Genomic DNA, 24,327 nt, shown 5'->3' with positions numbered 1-24,327 from the left:
TCTGATCTCGCTAAACCTGATGCTGCAGTGCGACCCTTTACAACACCGTCCAAAAATTGCATACAGCCCGTCCGGGTGCCCGTGACCCATCTGTTTGTAAATGCATGCATTCCGGCAAATCACATGGCTAGTCCCTCACATGTGCAGCGTATTATACACGTAACTTACTACATTACTTTCTTTGTTTTTCTTCTTACTCCGTTCGTGTCTGCCTCCAGTCAACTATCTGACTTTTTGACAGTCAATTCTAGTAATCAGTTCAAACGATCCGAATACTACGTGTTCTCGCCAGTCCGCGCCTCCGTCACTCAACTAGCCGACGCGTTCGGCAGGCCCCAGCAGCAAAACAGGCCATAGGCGACGATACTACACTGGCTCCATAAACTCTCCATCGTTGTCTTGAACTTCGCCCTCATCAAGCCTGTGAAAACCTTACAGCGAGCACCTAGCAAACAAAAAAAAGGTTGAGGCGCGGAGGCCATATAGAACAGCCGGTAGCGGGCCGCTGGCTGTAGCGCGAGCCTACTTTAATTTTCCGTAAAATATCCGGGCTTTCCTTCTCTCGATGAATCGGTTGCTCCGTCAGTGGGTGCTGTCCCTCGGACGGGTTCGGCAGTAGAACGCAGTGCGTTCCGCTACTGCTCAGAGACAACGAGTAAGCGCTGGCTGGCTGATCCTAGACAGGCCACTGTCGCTGTTAGAGCTGCGGGTGACGGCAGGAGCGATAAGAACCGGCCGAGCTCCTAAGAGGTAGCAGCAGCAGCACGGCCACCACAGCACCAAGCTGCAGGGCTAGGCGTTAGTAGGGACCAGCAGCATTATCACAATCAACACAGAACTGGAGTTCTCTGATGCGATGGTAACTTCACCAGCAGCAGCAACGGCTGCCGGAGCAGCGGAGTCCTATGCAATCCCTCTATTGACTGTGTGGGCTTCAATGTGTGCCGCCTTGACGCTTTCCAGTGCTTCTCCACCGCAACCGCCGCTGCTCTTCAGGACACAGCCGACTCCGCCGCGCCCATTAGCTTAGCTCGGAAGCGTTCCGCCGACAGCGCCACCTGCCGGCTGTTCGGTAGAACCCACGATGGCGCGGTGGATGCATTGCTGCAGGCAGGCGCGAGCTAACCAGCCAGCGGCGCGATATGGCGCTCGTGTTCTTTTGGGTTAGCGTTCGGGTTGACGGGAACGGTGCCGATGGCCACAGCTGCATTGCTAGTACTATCATTAATACCATACTACCAGTCGTAAGCATGGCGGAAGCCGCCAGCAGTAGCTGCGAGGGCTACCGCAGCCCTGAAGGGAAACGAAATGGGAAGCGCCGGGGGTTTGGCCAGCTACGGCTCTCGCTCCCCCTTCCTCACTTTTTTTCGCTCTCGCCATTTTCCGTTCGTCTCTCTTTTTTCGTTCTCGTTTGGCATGGCTCTGACTAGCCGTACTAGAGTCAAGGAGCGGCCTATCCAGCAACACCATCCCGCCGCGCTGCTGTCGCCTATGAGTTTACTATACCTATAGTCATATAAGCGTCATACAGCCTCAACACAGACGGCAGGAGCATCACAGCAATCTTGCTGTGCCGGCGTCGCCACCGTCGCTGATGCTGAGTGAGCGCCAATTTTCTGCTGCTCCGGTTTGCTCTGCTGTGGCACTCGTTTGCTCTGCTCCCTCTTGCTGTTGTCAGCTGCAAGCAGCGGGCGGGCGTTTGTGAACTAGGCGCCGACTCAGCGACTGGTGTGACGGCGACCTCCTTCTGCCTGTCAGTTAGTCGCTCTCTGTGCTCCTCTCTCGCCCGTCCTCTCCCTCCCGTCCTCTCTTTCCTGCCTGCCGCCTTCTGAACTGAGCAGTTCCAACCCCAGCTTCCCTCACAGGCTCACTCGATCTGCCTCCGACGACGACGACGCCGCCATTTTGGATTTCGCTGAATGTGACTGGTACGGTTGGCTAAGCTGGGTGGCTGCTGCGCTTGCTCGGGGCACATCAGCAAGCGGCACGCAGGCAGGCTGGGCGTAGTAGCGCAGAGAACGGTTGGCTCACTTGCTGGCGGTGGAGTGTGGATCGTCTTAGGAGAGACCGTGCAGTGGCGAGTGAGTGAGTGTGTGTGAGAGAATCAAGTTGGTCAGATTTTCGCTGGGAGGCCTTCTCGTCGTAGTCGTTGATTCGGTTCGAGTCGTTGAGAAATTTGCCTGCGACCAGGTTCTTTGTTGGTTTGCTGAACCGAGTGTAGTTAGGTTCCTCAACGTTCGTGCGACGAGGAACACGGTACGTACGCTTTGTGCAAACCTTGCATCGGTTTGGGATTCGATTGTTGGCTGACTGTCCCTCGTCAACGACGACGTATTCTTGTCGTCAAAAGCGAGTCTCCACACGACCAACGGAGTAGACGTTAGGATCAAGACTGAATTGATAGGATTTTTAGCAGCAACAGCAGCAGCAGCAGCAGCAGCAGCAAAGACAGTAGCTGCAGTAGTTGGAAAAGAAGAAAAAGAAGCGAGGGCCGCAACGCTCCTCCGTGCTCCTGGTATCCGTGGCAGGTGGCTTGTCTGCAAGCATTTTTTGCTAAGCACCGTGTGGCAATGAATGCAGCATAGTGAGTGAGCGCCTGTGGAGTTTCCGGTGATAGCGAACAGAAGCGTCCTCCACCGGTGGTTGTCGTTGTCGTCGCTGCTGATCGACTTCGTGCGAATGCACAGAGACAAAAAGAAAAAGCAAGGGAAAACAACACGGCTGTGTGTGCGTTTGCTTCACTCGACCAGCTAAATAACTATCCATCAAACGATAGTTTATTAGTGAACGTCACGGCGGTAGCGTGCATTCTCCTGCGACGAATACCGTGCTGCTGATCTTCGAGGCCGTGCTGATGAAGCCTATTCATCTGTTTTCAATGCAGTTTTTCCACGAGAATTCCGAAGTTCCTAAAAGCTGACTCGCAGCGAGTGCACCCGCCCTAGAGAGAGAAGTCAACAGCATCTGTAACCGCAGCAGCGTCCATCGCAAGAGTCGCTGCAGCAGAAACAATATTGGTGGGAGCAATAAACTTAGTAGTGCACAAAGACATCGCGTAACGGCGCACAAAGCAACGGCCTCTTAGCTGCGAACTTCAACCGTTCACAGGTTGCAAGAACGGCGAGCGACGGAACCCCAGAGAACGACGGCTAGGCTTCGAAACCCCTTTGCAACAACTGCAGGAACCGCTGAATCCCTTTACTCGATCCCCCTATTCTCCGAGCAACCTGCAAAAACCTGTGGGGTCACTTAGCTCTTTTGGCTTGTCTGTTCCCCGCTCGTACTTGCGCGTACGCGAGTCCAAGCGTATTTTTCTGCTCCTGTCTCGGTGTGTGTGTGTGTGTGTGTGAAAGGTCCTAAACGGCGGATTAGTTACATCACAGCAGCTAGCGCTTAACGTCAGCCTTCGATCACCAGGACAAGACAAGACAGGACAAGGCAGGCGCTAAACGCGAGCACCGATTGTCCAACAACAGTAACAGCTAAGCCGGAGAAGCGCCGAACTCGGCAGTATTTCCACAGGTGACGAACACGGAGTGCAGCTGCGTCTGCAACGCCAGCTGCAGTTGCAGCTGCACAGAACGCGGTCGCACAACGGACCGGCCCAACATCTGGCTCTGTCGTGCTGATTTTTCCTGAGAGAACTTTGCAAACTGTTCAATTTGGCCTTGGAGTCTAAGCATCATCCACAAGACGACAGCAATAGCGAATCTCACGCGCGCGATCCGGAGCGATTGTGCAATATTGATACGTCACCAATAGCTACCTGAATGCATCAAAGGCAAGGGCGAGATTCACCCATCTAAAAGCAGATCACTCGTCCAGCGGTGAGAATTGATTGCATTGGCCAGCGATCAGCAGCGGGTCGGTATTCCGGCATGCGGCAATTGCCGGAACAGAAGCTATACAAACAGCATCAACTGCAGTGGTATCAGCAGAAACAGCATCCATAGAGCATCGAACGAGAGCGTGTGTGTGAAAAGTGTAAGCGGTGGCGGGGTGTAAGCGTGGTGATCGCGCTGGAATAGACTGAAACGAAACAAAGCGGAAAAAAAGCAAAACCATCAAAGAAAAGTGTCAGCCCAAAGGGAAATAAGGGCAAACCCACAAAGATCGGTGACTGTGTATTTGAAATACGGAGGCGCCAGCGGTGTGAACTGTAGGCGACAAGTTTGTGGCTTGTGGGGGTTGTGTGTGTGTGTGTGTGAGTGTGTGTGTGTGCGTGTGTGTGTGAGTGTGTGTGTGTGTGTGTGTGTGTGTGTGTGTGTGTGAGAGTGTATGTGTGTGTGTGTGAATGTGTGGGTGTGTGTATGCGTAACTGAGTCTCGGATAATACAACGCTGCTCCTGTTCACGCAGAACAGTGGAGTAGAAAGAGGAGTGCTGTTGAAGGCGAGGGATTCAGCCAGCAGTAGCGGCAGCAAAGAGACACGTGAATGAAATCAATAATAAAATGTGTATATTAAAAGGCGGACGGATTAGTGAACCTCAGGAGAAATAAAGGATTATCGCATAGCCGTAAGCCGCATAGGCACTGAGAGCCAAGCAACAGCACGTACAGCCATAGAAAAAGCGGATACACTTTGCCTAGAACCAGAACACAGATTAGCAAACATAGGGGGGTTGTGAGACCGCAAGGTAAAAAGTGATCAGTTGCATGAAGAAGAAAACATGCAAACACGTCGCCACAGTGGAAGCAAGTCAACAGGACAGAAAGAAAAGCAAACGAAGTGTGCAAAACATACCGAGAGATCTAGTAGGGGAAAGAGCGAATAAATAATTATCTAAATTACTACCACTTGGTAAATACTGGGATTTATTTCCGCGTTCGATTCTACCCAGTCGACCTAAAAGCCCTACACACTTCAACACCGTGCGACCTGAAGAATATCTTCCTACAGGCGGATCGACGCCTGCTCTGTAGCAATGAGCAAATCGTCATCCTCTTAACGTCCGCGTTGCTTAGCTAAGGTTCGACGGCAAGTCGTCGTATAGAATCGACACGATAGGTGGCAGCTCGCTACTTAACAATTTCACTCGCGTTTAGACCAAAAGCATCACAGGCGTCGTCTTCGGATCGCTCTCCGTCCATACCCAAGTTTCTGACGTTTGCGGCGACAGAATCACACCCGCAGGCTGAAGCAAATGACTATGCGAAACAACCTGCTGCTTTTGTTATATCGGCGGTGACGGTAACTTTACCAGTGGTTCTAACTCACCACTCAAAGCCCTATACATGCACGCGCTCGGGCCGCTGCTGGAACTAGCTTACTTAGCCATTCATCTGGCACAACGGTTTGGTTCGCCAATAACGAATATCCAGTAACATACAGACACGCATGCATGCACGCACAGGCACACACACACACGTACACACACGGTAAAGAGCGACTCTGAGCTGTATCTGTGGGTGCAACGATTGCCAAGACACGCACAGGTATTCTCTGTGCAGTTGTCACTGTGTGCGCCCGCTATAAGCCGGCTTAAACAGAGCGTCAACATCATCGTTGGCGTTCTCTTGCTAAATCTATCTATCGAACACGAGGCAGAATCAAGTTTCGTTCACGGAACGCACGGCAGTTTTAAGTGGCGCGTCGAAAAGACAGTCGCGCCAATATCCCAACGTCGACAGCTTGCGGGAGACGTCACTGTGAACCTTCCACGTAGATCAACTACGCGAGGAGCCGAACTCCAGTCGGCCTTCTTGGCTAACTGCGTTCAGCCCAGCTACAGCAGCAGCAAACTTTAAGCAGAATCAAACTATCGGTGCGTCTTTTGTTCGTTTGCTTGGACTATCGCTTGCTGGACTGGTAACACAATCCTTTCCGCATGTTGACATTGGTCGTTGCCGCGTTCGTCGCAATCGTCTGATGCGGTCTCTGCCTATAAACAAGTAGCGAGGCAGATATTGAGACTGCAAACGGAGTGATCGCGAACACAACACAGACAACCGGAAGCGGATAGGGACGACACAGAGATGCGTAGGCAGCGCAACAACGAAGGAAACAACGAAAAACACAGAGAAAATCAAACAGTGAGAATAAACAACAGCTTATAACTGCAGCAGGGCCTAAGCTATTAACGACCCGCCGCTATTCGCTCGTTGCACACAAATTCAAAAAGAAACAAGGAGTTCATTGAGGGATTAAGCGATAGCGAGAAATTGAGGAAAGAGGGTGGCTGGGTATTTGTGTCTGTGTGCGTCTGTGTGTCTCGAGCGTTAGCCAGCAAGCGCTAAACAATAAGCGTTCATAGTCATCGGCTGCTTTTGGTGTGGTTTGAGCAGCAGCAGACCGTTCATTGAACAGTGCGACAAGCGAGCAGCCAGAGACTCTTGATAAATGTTGGAAGAGAGGGATAGACAGTAAAGGAAAAAGAAACAGTCAGCCAATGTTAGCCAGCTTGCACACGAACGGCACGGCAAAACTACTAAACGGCCTGCAGCAGTCTATGGCCTGCAGCCTGCATAGACCACTTCGACAAGCAGCGCCTGCCGTCGTATGTTAGGTTTAGTGCTGTGGTACATACAAGAAGAGAGTGAACACACGCGGTTTGCGTACGGTAGTTGACCAAAAATAGGTTCATGGTTTTAGTGATCGGTGGCGGACGACAGCGAAGGCTTACCAACAACTTCAATTGAAGGCCTTAATAGTCTACGCTCGAAAGGGTGAGGCAGTCGAGTGCGTGGGGGGACAGAGTCGCGGTAACAGACAGCGGCCGCAGCAACCGGCTATTTTCCGTTGCTTACAGCTACTCCTGTACGGGAAGGTAAGGCACGAGGGTCTTTTTTCCCGTAGCGTGACCGGTTGCTGCTGACTTCTGCTGTCGGTGGCGCTACCGGTAAAGGCGTGTGCATTATCGCAAAGCAACGATCTGGCGTATTTGTCGTTTTAACCGTTACGTAGTTCTGTCGCGAAAGCTCTTATGGCTGTTATATAGTTTGTTAAAGGGTGCGACACAGAGAGAGGCAATGCAACAGTGCAGGATATAGCAGAAGAAAGAGACAGGCATACAGATAGATAAAGGGTAGTCAGCTGAACTTCGCGGCACGAGTTCTGATGAGTTACAGCAACGCTGATGCAACATCAACAAAAACGACAGCCACAAAAGTCATAATGGGGCTACAGTACGGACGACGGTAGCTAAACGAAAACCAAGTAGTGATATATGCAGTGCTTGTAGTGCAGGCAATAGATGCTGCAACACAGGTCAGGACCAGGGTTTCGAGTTAGAGTTTTTCGGTGACGGTCAAGCTAAGGAAGTCAATAAGTCCGGAACAAAAGAGTCCAGCTGTGGGTGAGTGGCTACGAAAACTGCCACAAAAGGTTGTTGTCAAACGGTTTAACGGAAGTCTATCGATGTCAAAATCAATGGATAGATAGCACCTATTTGGAGCCGATTCTAGTGCTGTTTTGGTATGTGTTCACGCAAAAGTGGTTCAACGCATGGGAAGGCCTAAAAAAGCTGAAAAAAGAGTGGAGTAATAATAAAGCGGTTGATGATCGTGCGCTAGCGAGCAACAAGTGTTGAACGTAACACCGTGTCGACGTGATGATACAATTCTATGATTAAAGAAGGACGATTGTTGTTCGACTGTTCGCTTGTGTGTGTAACCACTAAGTTTCAAGTGCTAGCATCAGTGAAGTGCGCTCTTATATATTGTTCATTAATTTTCGATAATCAAAATGAAGCAAACAAAATAGCCGACAAATAAGAAATAGAGAAGTCTCAACGAGTTTACCCTGCAAGACGTACCAGTCCTGATTACATACTAACTGATTGGCGTCATCACAAGTTGATCTGCGAACAGTTATAGACACTGCCAGCCAGTAATGCTAATAATACATTTGCTAATATATCTACGATAAATACATTAACAATAGTGACAACCCATAAATATACCTGCATATATATATATATACATATACATATATATATATATATATATATATATATATATATATATATGCATGCTACTTTGGGAAAGGAAAGGACGATAGCAAAAAACCAACATCGAAGGATTACACACTCGATAGAGAAGCCTTCATTGCGTTACGCAGTTGCATTCTACGGTTTGCTCTACCACTTATAGTTGGAGCCAGTGTAGCCCCACCGAAATAGGAGCCCTCGAAAGCGAAGCTTCGTGGACCAATTCCACTTAAACATTCTACCTAGAGACTGCCAGACTGTGGATAGACTTCTAGCTACGAGAGTCTGCCGTAAATCTGTTCCATGATTGTAATTTTTGTTTTGCAGCGCCCGAACCAGTCGAAAGCCGGCGGCTATATAGCGGCCGAAAGCTAACCGGATTTATTTGGTTGTCGGTGGCTTCGTGAAGTGACAAGCCTGCTGCGTACGCAAGTGTCGCGTGACTGTTTTAGGTCTTATTCCCTTCTGATTGTTAACGACACAAACGAACCTCCTAAACAAAGCCCAAGATGGGGTGTGCTATGTCAGCTGAGGAACGGGCGGCTTTGGCCCGTTCGAAGCAGATTGAGAAGAACCTTAAGGAGGACGGCATCCAAGCAGCAAAGGACATCAAACTCCTACTGCTGGGTAAGTAGACGAAAATTTGACAGGTATTTAGGATGAAACCTTCAGACATCACTTCGTTCAAGCCGGAACAACGCGAAGTCAGTAGATCAGCAATGGCTAGTGTTGGTACTGAGCATCGAATATAGAACGTTTGCTTAGATTATAGTTTTTTAGGTATTCGTAAGGGTTAATAACGTGAACACGTGTTACGGGTTTTGGCGTTTCAATCCGCCGGAAATAAAAGCTTTTAGTCGCGGTATCGGACACTCAATGCGTAACAAATCACGTTCCGCGCAATAGCTCGTTCATACATTGACAGTCTGCAGGAACCTTAACCATACCGTGAATGACTTGTACTTTCGACACCTTGTTGGCATAAGCTTTCCTGTCGTATATACCAGGCTACCAGCAGCGCTCATTGGCTTCTAGACAACCAGCGTAGTTTAGTCAAACATACAATAAGAAAAAACCAATTGCGGCTTTGTACCGACCAGACACTCCTGAAGAGGTATTGATGACGCGGTATATTGGCGTACTTTGAAATTCTGTGTCGATTATTTTGCACCTTATAGAACGCCTGCAAATTCTTAGATGCTTTACGAGCTACTAAGCATAACAGTACCCGTCATACAGTCAGACGGCTGTATAAAAGTCAACTCTAAGTTAAACTATGGTAATTTCACTGCGAGTGTACGAAACGTGTCCCGCCAATTCAGCTGATACGGGCATCGAACGCGCTACAAACAATCGAATATGCTAAATATGGCTAAAGATAGCGTGACATCGCGGGCAACAGGTTCAGTATTATCGATTGTGACACTTGGTCACTATAATATAATCGACCTTATATGATTTACATTTTGCAGTTATACCCATATGATCTAGCATAGTTCAAACAAGGGGTGACCTTTTGCTCTGAACTTTCTCAACATCTAACTACCATACGGATTATATCTACATAGCTACGCCACTTGAGATTGGAAAGCTCAGGTTGTAAAAGTTCCAGATTTTCTCCGTTGCGTTTCTCCGGAAGCACGAGTTCGTATCATAGCAACAGTCATATAAATCACAGTAACGTTACTGTATTTGCACGCACCCGCCAAAAAGGCATCGAGTATTTTTTCGACCATTTGCAACGGCGATCACAAACGGTTCGTCCATTTCGACCTGCACCAGTTGATCGAAGACATCTCAAAAGCTCTATAAATTGTATTGAGATGAACCATCTGAGGCAGTCGCTTCCTTGACTATTCCACTGCAGTTAACTGTAGACAGACAATACAGCGCTTTGTCGCAGATATCAGTTTTAAATTTGAAAAAATAGTTGATTTTTTTTTATCGATATAATCATTTATTTAAACTAAATACTTTTTTTTTTTTTTTTTCTTTTAATAAGGATGTTCTCTTCTTCCTTCTTCTTAATAGCAGCGATTCACGATTTGTTCATATGGAGGTGAAGTCCCCCTGAAGATGCAAGGGTAACTTGTTCGCTTGTATTAAAACCTAACAGCTCCTGGTGAGGTGAGGTGGTCCGATTCGAATTCGGTAATAGTTACATTGCTTGTTTTGTGGTTCTGCTGAAAGGGGCTACCCTCCGCCATCCGAGCCAAGCAATGCTAGCAGCATGCGACCTACAACGAAAAACATCAGTTTATGGCCCTCTGTAGATTATAAAATATACTCAAATAGAAGGTAAACTCTCTATCAATTCCTATGCTTACGAAGCGTTATTTGTTCGTCCGTTTCGCTATGTGCTTATGCATATATACGATGTCAAATACGATGACGATACCGTAACCACGCTTTATCGTGATCCTGTGATTTCATTCCTGAGATCATTAAGCTATGGTAGAGAAGGGAACGATGTACCGAAGTCAACAACAATATTCAACTCTGTACCAATTCATAACGATAACAGAGCAGCACCAGAACAGCGGCAGGAGCTGCCCTTACAGATTGATCTCCAGTGTAAAATGGATGAGATACTGTATAATCTACACGAGGCCAAGCCCATTTGTTTATATCTTACTACCTCTCCGTAGATCAATTGCTGCCTAAATGTTATTTACCTATTTATTGATTCGGCGGCCAAGCAGCGCGATCTCTAAGGTTGCTTCGTGTCGGGTTGCTAGCAATGGCATCACTCATGTATACAAATATCAGGAAGAACAGCAAAAAGTGTATCTCGTCATTAGTGTATTACCATTACGTCCATAGTAGTAACACGCTGTCCATGCTAAACTTAGCCGACCTGACAAGCATTAAAGCTGCCGCAGCGACTCAGCAATAGAACGGAATTATAGACTTTGACGATGGGTCCATACACCTGTTGTACGTTGAGGCAAATACGCTTCGTTTGACCGCCGTTTTCTAGCCCGTCCGGTGCCTTGTGCCGAAATCCGGTAACGCGTTCTCGCAGCGCTCTGTTGCGATAGATATTCATAGGCGTTTGTAGTGACGCTTCAGAGCCGTAGGAGTCGCTACTCCCAGCAGATACTATGGCAGCAGCAGCAGCAGCAGCAGCAACAACATTGTTTTGGCAATGTTAGCTTCAACACACTTTTGCTGGTTTCGTTCATATTCAGCTAAACGATTGTGAACCACCATGGGGCATACGTGTTCGTAGGCATTCATGCCATACCTGATTGCTGATAGTAGACCTATAGGCGGTAGCCTGTTAGTTACGATTATTATGGCATGACACATACACATGCTCAGTCATTTTGTTACACAAAAGTTCTGTTGCGCCAGCTCGCTGGCAAATGCACCCCAAAATGTTTACAAGTTGTGTGTATGCGTTGTTCGAAAGCGCTGTGGTACATTAAGCATTCAACGTCTAACTGAAGCAGTATTCAGCGTTCAAGCGTTCTCTGTGGGTCGTCAGGCGGTTTCAAAAGAATAGTCCATTGTTCTTCTTGTCTAGTTCTAATGCTAACCCCACAGGCGTCTTACTCAAGAGGTCGTAGTTCAGCCCAGTTCATTGTGGCAGCAGAAGCGACACCCGCGTAGGTAACTCGTCATCGTTCAGTTTGTTTCTTCATTGATGGCTGCATCCTACTTTTGGCTCGCACGATCAATGGTTTGTATATTTTTAGCAGATACATATATACGCTGAGATATCTATGTGTGCATATTGCTTAGCAGCTATTGCTTGTGATGTCGCTGCTACTGCGTTAAGGCCGGTGAATCGAATGCTCCTGGCGTAATTGTTTGTCTGCTATACGTCTGCCGTTTACCGTCTCCATTGATTTCCCATGCATTATATTTGGTTATACTTTTCTGTACTGTTAGACTATCTCGCATTCTTGCTCTTTCCTGATACCTTTCCGCCCATTCGCCCCATATTGTCCGTTTATTCCTTCACATGGAAACAGCATCGCGCTATAGAGATATCTTGTTCTATGTGCTACTTGTCCCACGTTCTATTCAATACACGAATAGAGAGCACAGCAAAACGCCTGCGTTCCCCATTTTTGATTTACCCATAACGGAAATCTGTTCTCCAAAGAGGCTATTGGCGATGCTGGTAAATCGGTGGCGGCAGCGCGATTGGCAGAATATACCCCCATTCCTAGTTTATGTCTAGCAATGCCCGTACCTGCTGTATGACAATGACAACAACGAGAGAAGCTTTCTTTGATGTTCTGTCCATAATCATCTGTAGGCACGTAGGCATATTGCTCTATCTTGACTTATCTTGCTGTGGTATTTGTCCCTGCATCAGAATGGGATCCAGGGGGACAGCAGGTGGTCATCTGAAATCAAAATGTGGTACGAGCTCGCTGACAAGTTGACATGATGTTGTTAGGCGGGCGCAGAACGATGGCAGACTACATGGCTCCTACCTGAGGGACGGACGAAGCGGTAGCTTGATCCGCTAAGTTATTGGCGTCGCCGGGATTATGCCAGTGGTGGCGGTGGGGCAGGCATCGCAAGTAGTTACCAGGTCGAAGGGGAAAAGTCCGACCGGTTGACTGAGGTTGGTGGATTCACCGGTTGATAGGGCAACCAGGCGAGGCCACATATCTAAACAGACGAACCTAAGAAATCCACGCAAGACAACGGAGAGGGATTGAGGACTAAGGACTTCGAATTTTCTGCGACTTTAGATGACTGTAGACGTTTATTTGCCTCACCTACGACAAACTCACTGTCGTTCTAAGGTGATCCGCGCCCCCTAAGGAAGATTTTTGCCTGCACTGCTTCTTGCTCTGTGGCAATTCCTTTTCTGTACACTTCCTTTATAACCAGTTATCACCCTCTGCCCAACATACCCCGAACAAAACTGTAACCCAGAGGCTCACCTAGAGATCCGATGCCGTTTATCTTCACGATGAACGTTCTGACAGCGAAGATTTGGTCGTACATTGTATTACTTCTCACATCGTTGGAAATCTCGGAGGGGGATATCAAGCGGCTGGATAATAGGAAGAGCTTTATCGAATCCAAGCAGGCTTCAGGGTACCTAAACCACCCTTGCATTGCAGTTTGGGGACAGCAAAGGTTTATGTTAATATCGCCACGACGAGAGTTAGGGTCTTACACAGTTATTTAGATTTGTGTCCTACGAGCTGGCCTGCGTTGTCGCTGGTTGTGTCCAGTACCATGCGCCTGCTGTCATGCTGTCTTTGCTATTATTGCTGCAAGTGGAATAGGTCATGTATGTTCTGGACGACTTAGGTCATCGACATTTACTCTAACAAGCCCGGCCAATAGTTTTTTTTTCGTGCAACAGTTTCCATAGCTTGCTTTGCCCCACAGTTCTCAACGCTCATGATCCACGCTGCTCGGTGACTAAATAACCGGCTTCTTGAGCAACAGTGGAAACTGTAGTAAAAGTGCTGACTTCCACACAATACTAAGCTCTTAGCAGCCGCATGGCCACCGGTAGTCATCCAAAGACCTAGCAGTGGTTAGTTGGCAACGTTTTGTTAGTTGACCAGAGGCTTCACCGTTCTTCTGTCCTCATGTTCTGCCTGGCAGTCATCGCACCGTCGGACCAAGATCCACAAAACAATAACCACGTTTGACGACTTCATAAGATGCTGGAAAGTAACGCGACCCGGTGAGGCAGTTCGGAGTGATACGGTACTGTCGTTGCAGCGGCACAAAAGCCATCTTCCGTCTCAACACCCATAGCATTGGACACATATTTTTATGTGCTTATCTTGACGACCTAATACGACTCCTCCGAGCTCCTGAGTCTTGCCATCTTGGAATCTTGCCGGATCTTCGTGCTATCCGGTAAGTGGGTAGAAAGTTGAAAGCTCGGTCATTTAATTAGGCCTAGCTGAGCGGTTAACTGCTAACTGCTGTGCCTTTCCTGGTACTTTCACTTATGGTTAAAAACTGAGATTCCCGCTCTTGGTGGCAGGCGGCGGCATCGCCCCGTGCCCCGCTCTTAAATACCGGCCATTGCCCCGGCCAGCTAGGACCGGGGCGGGCCCTCTTAAAAGCAAAGGAGCATCTAAGGGCCCGACACACGGGAACCTGATCCAGAAAACCGCATACGCCGGAGTAGCTAATCATAAGCTAATGCGAAAGTGTCCTGCTCTGGAACACGTCCCTATGTGGCCGATTGCGTCTGGCTGCTGATTGTCGTCTGCTACTGACGATGATTTTGATTCTATACATGACGGAATAACGTAGAACACGTTGTTACCTTCTGAGGTCAAATGTCTTTTTTTTTTCAAAAGGACTAAATTATCTTTAATTATAAATACGAGACTACATTCCATACTATGTGTTTTTCAGTGATTCTCACAGAGTTTGTTATCACGGATTATCACAGCAATATGTTTTAAATATGAGCTACCAGAAATAAGTATTATTATTACATGAGATGGGTACCTTTGTTGTTTGCCGTAACACTACAAGTGAATTATTTAGAGTTTGTAGACCAGCAGTCGCTTTACGTTTAAAAAGGCCGAAAGTGGAACATTTTTTTGCCTGCCAGCGATTTGTACAAATGCTATGGTTTAATCACTTCCTGAAATGGTCAGTCGGAAACAAACATTTGACCTACTTTAATTTGCTGAAATTCTATTTCTGAATAAGCATATATAGAATTTATTATTATTATTATTCTGCCATTATTAATGTATATTTGTATATTACAGTCGCTACCAGATAAATAGCACATTTTTCAAGCTTGTCCTAAATCACTGCTCGCCTATTGAATCTGAGACGCGGACACAGCCGTCTCAGTTTTCATCTTAGAATACGCTTCCCTAAATTCACAGCAGTAGGTATACAAATGCTCAAATTAGACCTTTATACAGATAGTTTATACGGAGAATTGCAGCGTTTTAATGATAAAATAACGGGATAGTATTTTATCGTATATCAATGCAGTAGACTGAGCTACTGCGGTACTTTACACCAGCAGCCTTCCCCTGACGGCGGTGGCCGCATTTACCTCTTCATTGAAAACTGCGTCGTTAGCCAAGACTTGATAAATTAGCGCCAGCGCATTTGGCGGAACGAAATATGAGAATCGGTACCAAATCCCCCTTGCGTTGCCTAATCCAACGTTGTTCCAGGTCTCCCGATTCAACAAAATTTTTTTTACCTATCATCGATTCGCTGCTGCTGCCGCCATCATTGCACCGACAGCTTCATAAATCAACAGGTGTTTCCTAGTGGTACACTGACAGGCAGTAGCGGCAGCGGCTGAATAAACATTTGATCAATGTTTGTTCAGAGATTGATCTTTCACCGCCGCCTTCGTCCATTCATGCCATCTCCGCGTGCCATTTCACCGTGTCACTTGCCATTCCCTGTTCTCTGGAAAGATCTTCGTCATTACGCGTTGGCTTGCTTACCAGTGGTCACCATTGCTATTATACGTATTCATCAGATATTGAGCGGCACAGCACTATGCCGTCAGTAAACTGGAATATTACATACTGAATTTTCAAATTTTAAGTAATTCCGGGCATGGCATCTTTGCAACGAAGTCAGTCCAGCGGCGACAGGACATGTTTGTCCCCTCCTTGCAGATTTCTTCGAGCCAGCGCACCCTAGCACACACTGGCGGACTCCAGCGTGCCCCGGGAAACCTATTTCTACGACACGCAAACAACGGTAATGATTCTACAATTCGGACCAAGCCGACAATTCAGTAGCAGCAACTGCCACAGTACCACATTGTTAATGCCACGGTAATCACGGCGTATGCATCTGCTGCTCTCAGTGCGGCATCCGGCAGAAAGTGCGTTTAGTTCGGAGCCCGGCGTTTCCCTGCACGGTAGCCTTAGGTAGTCGAGGTAGCCGTTACTTGTGGCGATGCCACAACGACAGCGGCAAAACTAGTGGTTATTATTTTAGTGGTCTTAAAGTTTATATTTGAAGCAATGCTTTACGCGCTACATGACGTAAGACTCGAAACATTTAACACTATAATTTATTGAGACATTTGATTCCAGTAGATGCTGATGTTGCGCGGAGCAGGCTGGAAGTCGCAGCAGCCTAGAGTTAACGCACGATTAAACGTACGGGTAGTCGTGCAGAAAGAGAAGTCGGCACCGCTTGTTGGACGTCTAGTCAACATCGCCGCTTGGCTTCTTTCTTCTGTCGGTGACATCCGGTTGGCAAGTTGAGGCGTGCTAGCCTCTCAATAAACTCGATGATTACCCAATAGACAAATGACCTGCAGCACGCACGTCGGTTTCTCACGGGTTTAGATAGTCTCTTACCGCTCTTAGGCAACAAGGTTTGGCTTTTGTATATAGGCATGTTGAAGAACTCTAGCCAACTCAATCCCGTATCACTAGTTTGTTGTATGGAACTATAGCCTCGTAGCGCTTTCTTTTGTTTATTTTCCGGTGACCTGCTCCGTCTGTTTATATAGGCGAGGTGTTGTCAGATATCTCAGACCTAAGGGTCGAAGGTGGGCTAGAATTGCTTAACCAAGGACTCCTTATATTACTCAGGGCGTTGCTTGGCAACAAGTTCCTAGAAATTTAACAGAATATGAAAATATATAGCTGCGTGAGAGAGACGGCTTTACGGCAACCGACATTGATATACAAAGCGACGTCCTACCATATGATTCGATAAGTTTCAATAAACCAAACGAATTATTCCAATAGGATTGATCTGTATTTGACTTGTACTTGTGAGACTACAAAAAACGTATCTATATGGGAAATAGAACACGCATCTCAACCTGCTTATACTTACTGCATGTAGATCCACACGTTAGCATAGCCTATCGTTAGCAAATGTCTGCTTCATGCATTTGTCATGAAACGCGACATGTCAAATTTGAAGTTTCAAGTTCGCGAGTCGAGAAAAGCTAGGGCGGTAAAAGGACAAATCCATTGGAAGCATTCTAAGTTGCAATTTAAACTGCGAGCTCTATGGCAACTTGCTCACATATGGTTGCTACCGGTACAACGAATGCGAAGTATAGGACTTCGTTGCCTGCATACAGCTTAAACGGTGAACGAACCGAAAATTTAATACACGGTGCCCACCGATGGAAGGATGATGGATGGTGACAAATTGATACGGGATTTTCACAAACTCGCTGATTGCCTACGTATATTTGTGGGTTTAGTTAAAAACTACGTGTCGTGTGCCTTCTTTGCTGCCTTTCTTCAACACGGCCTTCGCTGGCTGACTGAAAGCAACTATATACACAGAAATGTAGCAGTAAAAAAGTCAGATGATACAGTGCTTGCTGGCGCACGCCGTCATCTTCTGTGTCGACGCCCTTTGTGTTAACCAACAATGTGTGAATGCATGCGTTTGGACATGCTTCTGCCATCACGTCCCGCCGGCGTGGCTACCCCGGTAAAACGACTTTCCCATTTTATTATAATTTTTTTCGCCAACAGCGACAACCCCACACATACTACCATTACGATAGGCGGCGTTACATCGTTCATTGTCTACTGCTTGAGTTGGAAGTTGTTAGCTATACTGGAAGCGACAATAGCAGCAGCATCGTTTCAGACTCCATTGCAGACAAGCGAGTGTATCGCCGGGACTGCCAAAGTGTACATAGCTGAGCGGTCTGCGCAGTGTCTCGTGTCTTAGAAGCGTCGCTCTCGTAGAGCACACGAACAGGCAAATATGATATGAATAGACGCCTATACAAAAGTTTGCATTCGGTCGCATCTCGCCTATTAATAGACTTCTAGACATGCTGTGGCAACCGCAGGAATAGGCGTCATCCCTTGAATATGCAATGAAACGAGTTTTACAAAGTGAATTAGCTCTGGTCTATCTGTCTCATATCAGAGGAGTTTCTTAGCTAATCGCCATTCTGTGCACATGATAAAGGAGGACCAAGCTAACAAAACACACAAATGAATAGTCCACACTGCGCTGTACTTCATTCGATTATAGATCAACAATTAATCCGTCATTTTAATTCAGCGAATATTACGCAGTGCCAACGCGTCTACTGACGTCTATATTCATCACCGTACAATCCAGCAAACCTAAAATAAGTATTTCTAGTTTTACGTCCCTTACTTCATTGTTACTTCAGACGGTTAGTTCAGTCTAACACAAAAAACTATATGTCTTCGCCTAGGGTTTCGAACGCAGACCACCGTTGGTTCTTAAGTTTATAAGGCAAGCACATTAGCACGGTCGGATCACAAATACTACGTAACGACTCTTGCTGAGATTCGCTTATCTGAAACCGGCCATGTCCTTAGGACGTTAGTAATAACATGTGTATTTGCACGCATCGTTCGTTTGTATAGACAAACCATTGTTAATATATTATGCACCCCTCAGATACTTGCATCTGGTACAGCATATCCATAAGAACCCAATTATATAACTATAAACATGATAATGGCTTTCATGTGGAACATAGGTTAAGCACGCGGCTGCGTCATCCGGGTGCTAATACGCGTTCCTTTCAGTGTGTTGCCATGGTAACCATGAACATGCGGCCATCGCTGGTTTAAATTTTTGGCTTCTGGCAGTAAATGGCTACTACAAGATATTATCACCGTGCTGATTCCTAGATGTGTCAGAGAAATGTTGCAGGCCCAGCGAGACCCATCTCTGGTAGAATCTTCTGGTGGGGGCAAGTGCTTGATGCTATACCGAAAAGGTAATTCTAATGACTTGTTCTTCGGAACGAGAATAGTTAAAGACGTTAAAAAAAAGGGAAATAAATGCGGACCCTATACGAGGGCTTGAATAAAGTAATGGATTGTGGTAGGTTTTTTAGAATTACTGCTCGCTGAAGTCTGCGATGCAGTTGTTGCTGGGGTATGACAAAGGAACTGCGGCTATATACGTACAAATGAAAGATGTGATTATATTCTTCCCGGGTAGCTTCCTCAAAGGGATATGCTTTCAAGCGGATATCCACAAATGGTCCTATGGCATAAGCGGTCTTATATACCACGTTTTTATGCGTTCCTCACACAGCCAAATTGCGTTGACTATAGCAGTGGCATCGTCTACGTTGTTGTTTACACCACCTTCGATGATCGGGACTTCGAAAGGCTGCGGAAGACTGGTATAGTGGACTGGCTAGCGGAAACCTCATAGCATTGACTCTCGTTGTTGCTCGAATTCCAGCGCTAATAACTAAGAATTATGTGAGCTCCAAAAATCGCGTTTTTACTGCCGTTACTACATCCGCCAACACTATGATACAGTAGAATTCTCGGGGCCAAATTCTCGTAACGGCTAATATGATTCTTTAAACTTTGTTGCTTGAGGGGAACTAAAGGTACTTTCGTCACGGTGGAAGAAGTGGCGTCGTGGGATTTATATACGAGATGCACTAAGTACACAACATAAAATGTAATAATAAATGACATCGTAGAAGACATCGCAAATGAAAGCATGAGTTGATGCAAATGTTATGCAATAAAACCATTTTTTATGGTACACTAAGATAAGGCTCATGCTGCGATTACTACCTTTTGTTTTGTCATGTTTACAGGTGCTGGAGAATCCGGAAAAAGTACCATCGTCAAACAGATGAAGTAAGTAACGCAAGTTGGCCTCGTTCAGTCTGACACACACGTACATGCACAGATAATTTACGAGTTAATAGCATACGCAAAAAAAATGGGTAAACTTTGTTTATTCGCGTACTCCACCCTATTATATACAGTTACATAGAAGCAACATTCCATATGTTAGTGTAATCATTTACTCACCAATATTGTTAAAAAGCATTTCGCTTGTCCCACATTCAATGTATATTCCGATTACGTCCACACATTTAATTACATTCTCTTTGTCTTTGTTCACTCCCTTTTTCTTTCTGTCGTTCTGTCCTATTTTTGCCCCTGACAGGATCATTCATGATAGCGGATTCACACCGGAAGATTTCAAGCAGTACAAGCCGGTCGTATACTCGAATACGATCCAGTCGATGGTGGCCATCCTCCGAGCGATGCCGTCGCTCAGTATAAACTTCTCCTCCTACGAACGGGACGCCGACGCTAAGATGGTACGTCTACGTCGCCTGATTATTTACTTGCGTGTTGTAGTTGTCGTCGTTGTTGTCACTGCTACGGCTGCTATTATTACTGTTATACTTGCAGTTGTCATTCCAAGCAGTATCCACCTCCAGTGGTTTATCTCGTAGTGCTTTTTATGTTTGGCCACAACTCCGTATTCAGTGCTATTCTTTTTAGGCGCGATATCTGCTCCTTCATTTTGTATGTGTTAGGTCCCGTCACGTGTCCTGTCTCCATTCGTTCCTCATCTGCCGGGAACGGAGCACCGCCTTTACCATCCGCCTCACGTTGACGTCTACCAGCAGCATCAAGACTGCAAATGGTTAGACCGGTGTACAGCCAGGAGCTAATAGACCCCACAAGATGCTTTTTCCTCACACAGTTGTCACTGGATCATGTGGGCGCGAGAAGGCAATGGCACGGCAGACTCAACCACGCCAGTCTAAATCATACAAAGCTCGCAGGCCAGACGCTCAACGGAGGCAGCCTTTCCCAGCGGTTGTATGCAGCTATTGCAAAACAGGCCGTGCAGATCTGCTGCAGTTACCCGCGCGTGTATATGGTGGCACGAATCTGCAGCCAGAGGAAAACAACACGGGAGCGCTGCCACTGCTGCTGCTGCCGTCGCTGTTGCTCGAACGGCTTCACTAATAGAACGATAAAACGATAACTCTTGTGTAGACGTCAAATTCCCGCTCACTACGCTGGTTCCGCTATTGTCGGTACTCGATATACCGTTCTCTTTTCCCAACGCCACCACTACTGTTATTTGCTCATCCTTGAGGCTTGTCACAAGATCGACCGCCGTTGTAGTTGTAGCGGTAGCGGAATTAAGGATCAAGTGACAAAGGCAGCTCGGAGTCCTGTCTCGGCTCATCATTGGTAGCCACTCTGCACAAGCTGCTTGGTCTATTCCTGTCATAAGACGCTGGGGAAATTTGCTTTGCGACTCAAGGTCACTCAAAATCGCAAACTTAGTTAGAACGAAGACAAGAGACAATTGTTACTTCAGCCATTGCTTTCCGAACATCCGTTTGCCCCTTTGCTTTTTCGCTTGCTGCCCTTTTATGTTGCAAGGCGACAGTTCTGTCTACGGCGGTTCCGATTTGTTTGCATCTAAGCTAGCTTGGCCTCGTCTGATTTTCAAGGTTTAAAACATGAAGACTGAAAAACCAGACGTGGCCTTACACCTTTCATCTTATCCTTTAATAGGTATTGCCTATGAGTTCTCATTTGTCGTTGTTGCCCTAGGCTTCGAATGGCTTGTTAACTGCCCGACTACCGGGCCTACGTGCATAATGTTCTTCACTGCCGTTAGCACTTCATTCACTCTTCATCGTCTACTACAAATGTTGTTCTTTTATCAGTTTCTACCCATTCTGCTTCAATCCTTCTTTCTCAACTAACTTCTCTTGATATGTTGACATCTCCAATAATATATGTCCTAACGTAGTCCGTTTGGAGCCTTCTCTTTGTCATGTCTAGATTAACCTAATTCATACCCGTCTTGAAAGTGCTTCTGTGGGGGTAACAGCGAATAGTGGCGAGTAATAATTGCCTGTCACGGTCGACCCAGATTAGCAACACTATAGTTTAGATTATTTAGTGTAGTATCAGCACACTCTTTATGGCGATGGAAGTCACGTCAGACCTGGGGGAGCTGAAACTGTTATATCTCGTTTAAGGCGATACTAGTCGCCAGCGAAAAGGAATGTTTATAGATATACGATTCTACGATGTCTTCGGCTGTTGTATTGTATATGTGCTTCCACCATGTGAATAGGGCGGACGCTAGTCAGCACACCGCATAAGTAATGAACTTTTTCATCAGAAATCAAAGAAAGAATAGGGCTAAAATTATATAAATTAAATAACAGTCGTATTTAATAAATGAACCTTACATTATTCTATAGTACTTAACGATATGTTCTATCTTACCGTACACATGTTAACGTTCGATAACAACATTTACTGACTGGTTGATGTACTAACCTAACAGTTCCTCGATTTCTTGACTTACTCGAATACCTACTGGTTATGTTTGTTGTGTATCTACATTTCTTTACTGGATTTTTACAGGTATTTGATGTCGTATCGCGGATGGAAGACACGGAACCATTCAGCGAAGATCTGTTGGCCGGCATGCGACGACTGTGGCTTGATGCTGGCGTACAAGAGTGTTTTGCACGGAGTAATGAGTATCAGCTCAACGATAGCGCGAAATAGTATGTGTCGTGCAGAATAGTTCTGTCTGTGAGTCAGCTCGTGACTCGGTCCTCTTTCAGTTGTGGCAACTGCACTTAATACAAATATAGACAGCAATCTTAGAGGTGTTATAGATGCTAGGTATAAGAACATGAAATCCTGTTTTTCTACCCATAGTCTTTTTTTTTTCGCACGTTTCCTTCACTTTACCTTTATTTAGTCATGGACAGTCTTCTTTATGCTGTTCTTCTATATAAACGATAAGGATGCTGAAATTGGGGTAAACCATTACCTGATCCTCTTGTTAGATGGAAGTACCTTCACTATACATGCACCTAGAATCACAGACAGCAGATTTTAGAATGGTTGTATATTGCCTCTCCAAGCCATAGTGTACCTAGCCGGTGTTCACGTGTCGCTTGAGTTGCAATGATGACACCAATGGATACAGCGCGTCCACCTTGTCAATTGCCTTGCCAGAGTTGCTGATCACGTAATTGTTTCTGTAGATTACATTGGTTCGAACAAAGGATTTCGATCCAGACAAGCATAAAGAATTTTACAGAGACGCTGTTTGACACGGGTAACAAAACGCGCCTGAAACACGTATAGAAACTGGACTCCAGACAGAAGAGTGAAGCCATAATTAACAGTGCGTCATTGGAACTGTGCAAAGTTATTGTTACCGCTACTGGCTGTGAACAAATAAACGTAGACCCCTTTAGTAGCGTGTATTTGCAGGACGCTTGCATCGGCTCTGGTGAACAGGAAGTAACATTGCTGATTGATTGAAGAAAATGTACTCACAAATTAATAATACGAATGCACCGATACCCAGGAACGCACAAAACCATGGGGCAAACTGAGAACCAAAAAGGCAAAACCTAGAAAGCAGCACTACTGACATCCGAAACTCGTTTCCCTTGGATCTGAATTCTTTGAGCTGAGATAAGCCTGTCTTCTCCGTTTTCTGCCGCTCATTTCAGTTTCCTTGACGACCTAGACAGACTAGGAAAAAAGGACTATATGCCAACGGAACAAGATATTCTGCGGACCAGGGTGAAAACCACCGGCATCGTTGAGGTCCACTTCTCCTTCAAGAATCTCAACTTCAAGTTATTCGATGTCGGAGGACAGCGGTCCGAGCGGAAAAAATGGATCCATTGTTTTGAAGATGTAACAGCAATTATCTTCTGCGTGGCCATGAGCGAGTACGATCAAGTGCTTCATGAAGATGAAACAACCGTAAGTACTGAAAAGTTGTTGTTAACGTGAACCGTCATATTTATAAATTATATATATGAAATTTTTTCATGTAAAGGGACATAAGTACACTTGGCTAGAGTCGACCGGACCAACTTTTTTTTCAGTATAAAGAATAATTAATAGTGTTAATTAGTATTGTTTGTACTTGAACCATCAGTGAGCCTAAATTGTTTTTTGGGCCGAGGGGAGGAGCACGTATTGAAACTTGTACTTGCACGTGCTTGCTATCCGTTTAACCAATTCCTGGGGTGTCTACGTTTCTGCCAGATTTTTTGCCAGATTATCAGGGGCGTCAAAAAAAAATGCACCAAACGTATTTCATTCGAATTCCATTAAAACCAATTTAGGCCCTTTGCACCAAAGCCCTTCACATGCAGATCTTGTTGCCAATGAAATCGATACTGAATGGAGGGCCAATAAGCTATCCATTATACGTGAAAGCGAAATAGATTTAAGTGTAGTGGTCCTGATGGGTTGATGGCAAAACAGTGGGAAGCAAAGGTTTTAGACAAATGTGCTTCAAATCCTACAGTTGTGCGAATTCCTGGAAGAACTTCTTCCAGATGGGATGTAACTGGTACGCGAATCTTTTACAAATGTTTTTTTGTTACTTTGCTACCAGAACCGCATGCAAGAGTCCTTGAAACTGTTCGACTCCATCTGTAACAACAAATGGTTCACAGACACCTCGATTATTCTGTTCCTCAACAAAAAAGATCTCTTCGAAGAGAAAATTAAGAAGAGCCCTCTAACGATTTGCTTCCTCGAATATACAGGTAAAGAGAATACAGTCATTGAAATCTACTATTTTTTAGTGCCTCGGAGATGCTTTAGCTATAAAGATATATATATATATATCTCTTTATAGC

The 24,327-nt window shown here is 46.0% G+C and overlaps 1 protein-coding gene and 1 long non-coding RNA gene across 34 annotated transcripts in view; one reads left to right on the top strand and one right to left on the bottom strand.

The window, feature by feature from the left end:
- Nucleotides 1–1,664: 1,664 nt before the first annotated feature.
- The window catches only part of Galphao (G protein alpha o subunit), a 33,579-nt gene continuing 10,916 nt past the window's right edge, over nucleotides 1,665–24,327 (top strand). Inside the window, exons 1-7 of the mRNA XM_022788097.2 lie at nucleotides 1,665–7,828; nucleotides 8,256–8,555; nucleotides 19,462–19,504; nucleotides 19,821–19,977; nucleotides 22,067–22,212; nucleotides 23,179–23,437; nucleotides 24,081–24,234. Of these exons, the coding sequence (XP_022643832.1) occupies nucleotides 8,438–8,555; nucleotides 19,462–19,504; nucleotides 19,821–19,977; nucleotides 22,067–22,212; nucleotides 23,179–23,437; nucleotides 24,081–24,234 (877 nt within the window). The 5' untranslated portion in view covers nucleotides 1,665–7,828; nucleotides 8,256–8,437. The remainder of the gene's footprint in view (nucleotides 7,829–8,255; nucleotides 8,556–19,461; nucleotides 19,505–19,820; nucleotides 19,978–22,066; nucleotides 22,213–23,178; nucleotides 23,438–24,080; nucleotides 24,235–24,327) is intronic.
- Nucleotides 9,859–24,327, bottom strand: part of LOC111246631 (uncharacterized) — a 67,389-nt gene continuing 52,920 nt past the window's right edge. For 12 of the 33 annotated variants that reach the window (XR_015325211.1, XR_015325203.1, XR_015325247.1 and 9 more), the window contains 5 exons: nucleotides 19,682–24,118; nucleotides 19,439–19,533; nucleotides 14,385–14,523; nucleotides 10,604–14,160; nucleotides 9,859–10,165 (listed from right to left, as the gene is read on the bottom strand). This is a non-coding gene — a long non-coding RNA (uncharacterized LOC111246631). The remainder of the gene's footprint in view (nucleotides 10,166–10,603; nucleotides 14,161–14,384; nucleotides 14,524–19,438; nucleotides 19,534–19,681; nucleotides 24,119–24,327) is intronic. The other 21 variants (XR_015325257.1, XR_015325259.1, XR_015325264.1 and 18 more) reach the window with 13 other exon arrangements.

This window comes from Varroa destructor, unplaced genomic scaffold (assembly GCF_002443255.2).
Source record: "Varroa destructor unplaced genomic scaffold, Vdes_3.0 BEIS01000001.1, whole genome shotgun sequence".
Taxonomy (NCBI): domain Eukaryota; kingdom Metazoa; phylum Arthropoda; class Arachnida; order Mesostigmata; family Varroidae; genus Varroa; species Varroa destructor.
Note: the sequence above shows the minus strand (reverse complement) of the source record. Positions and strands in the feature narration are given on the sequence as shown.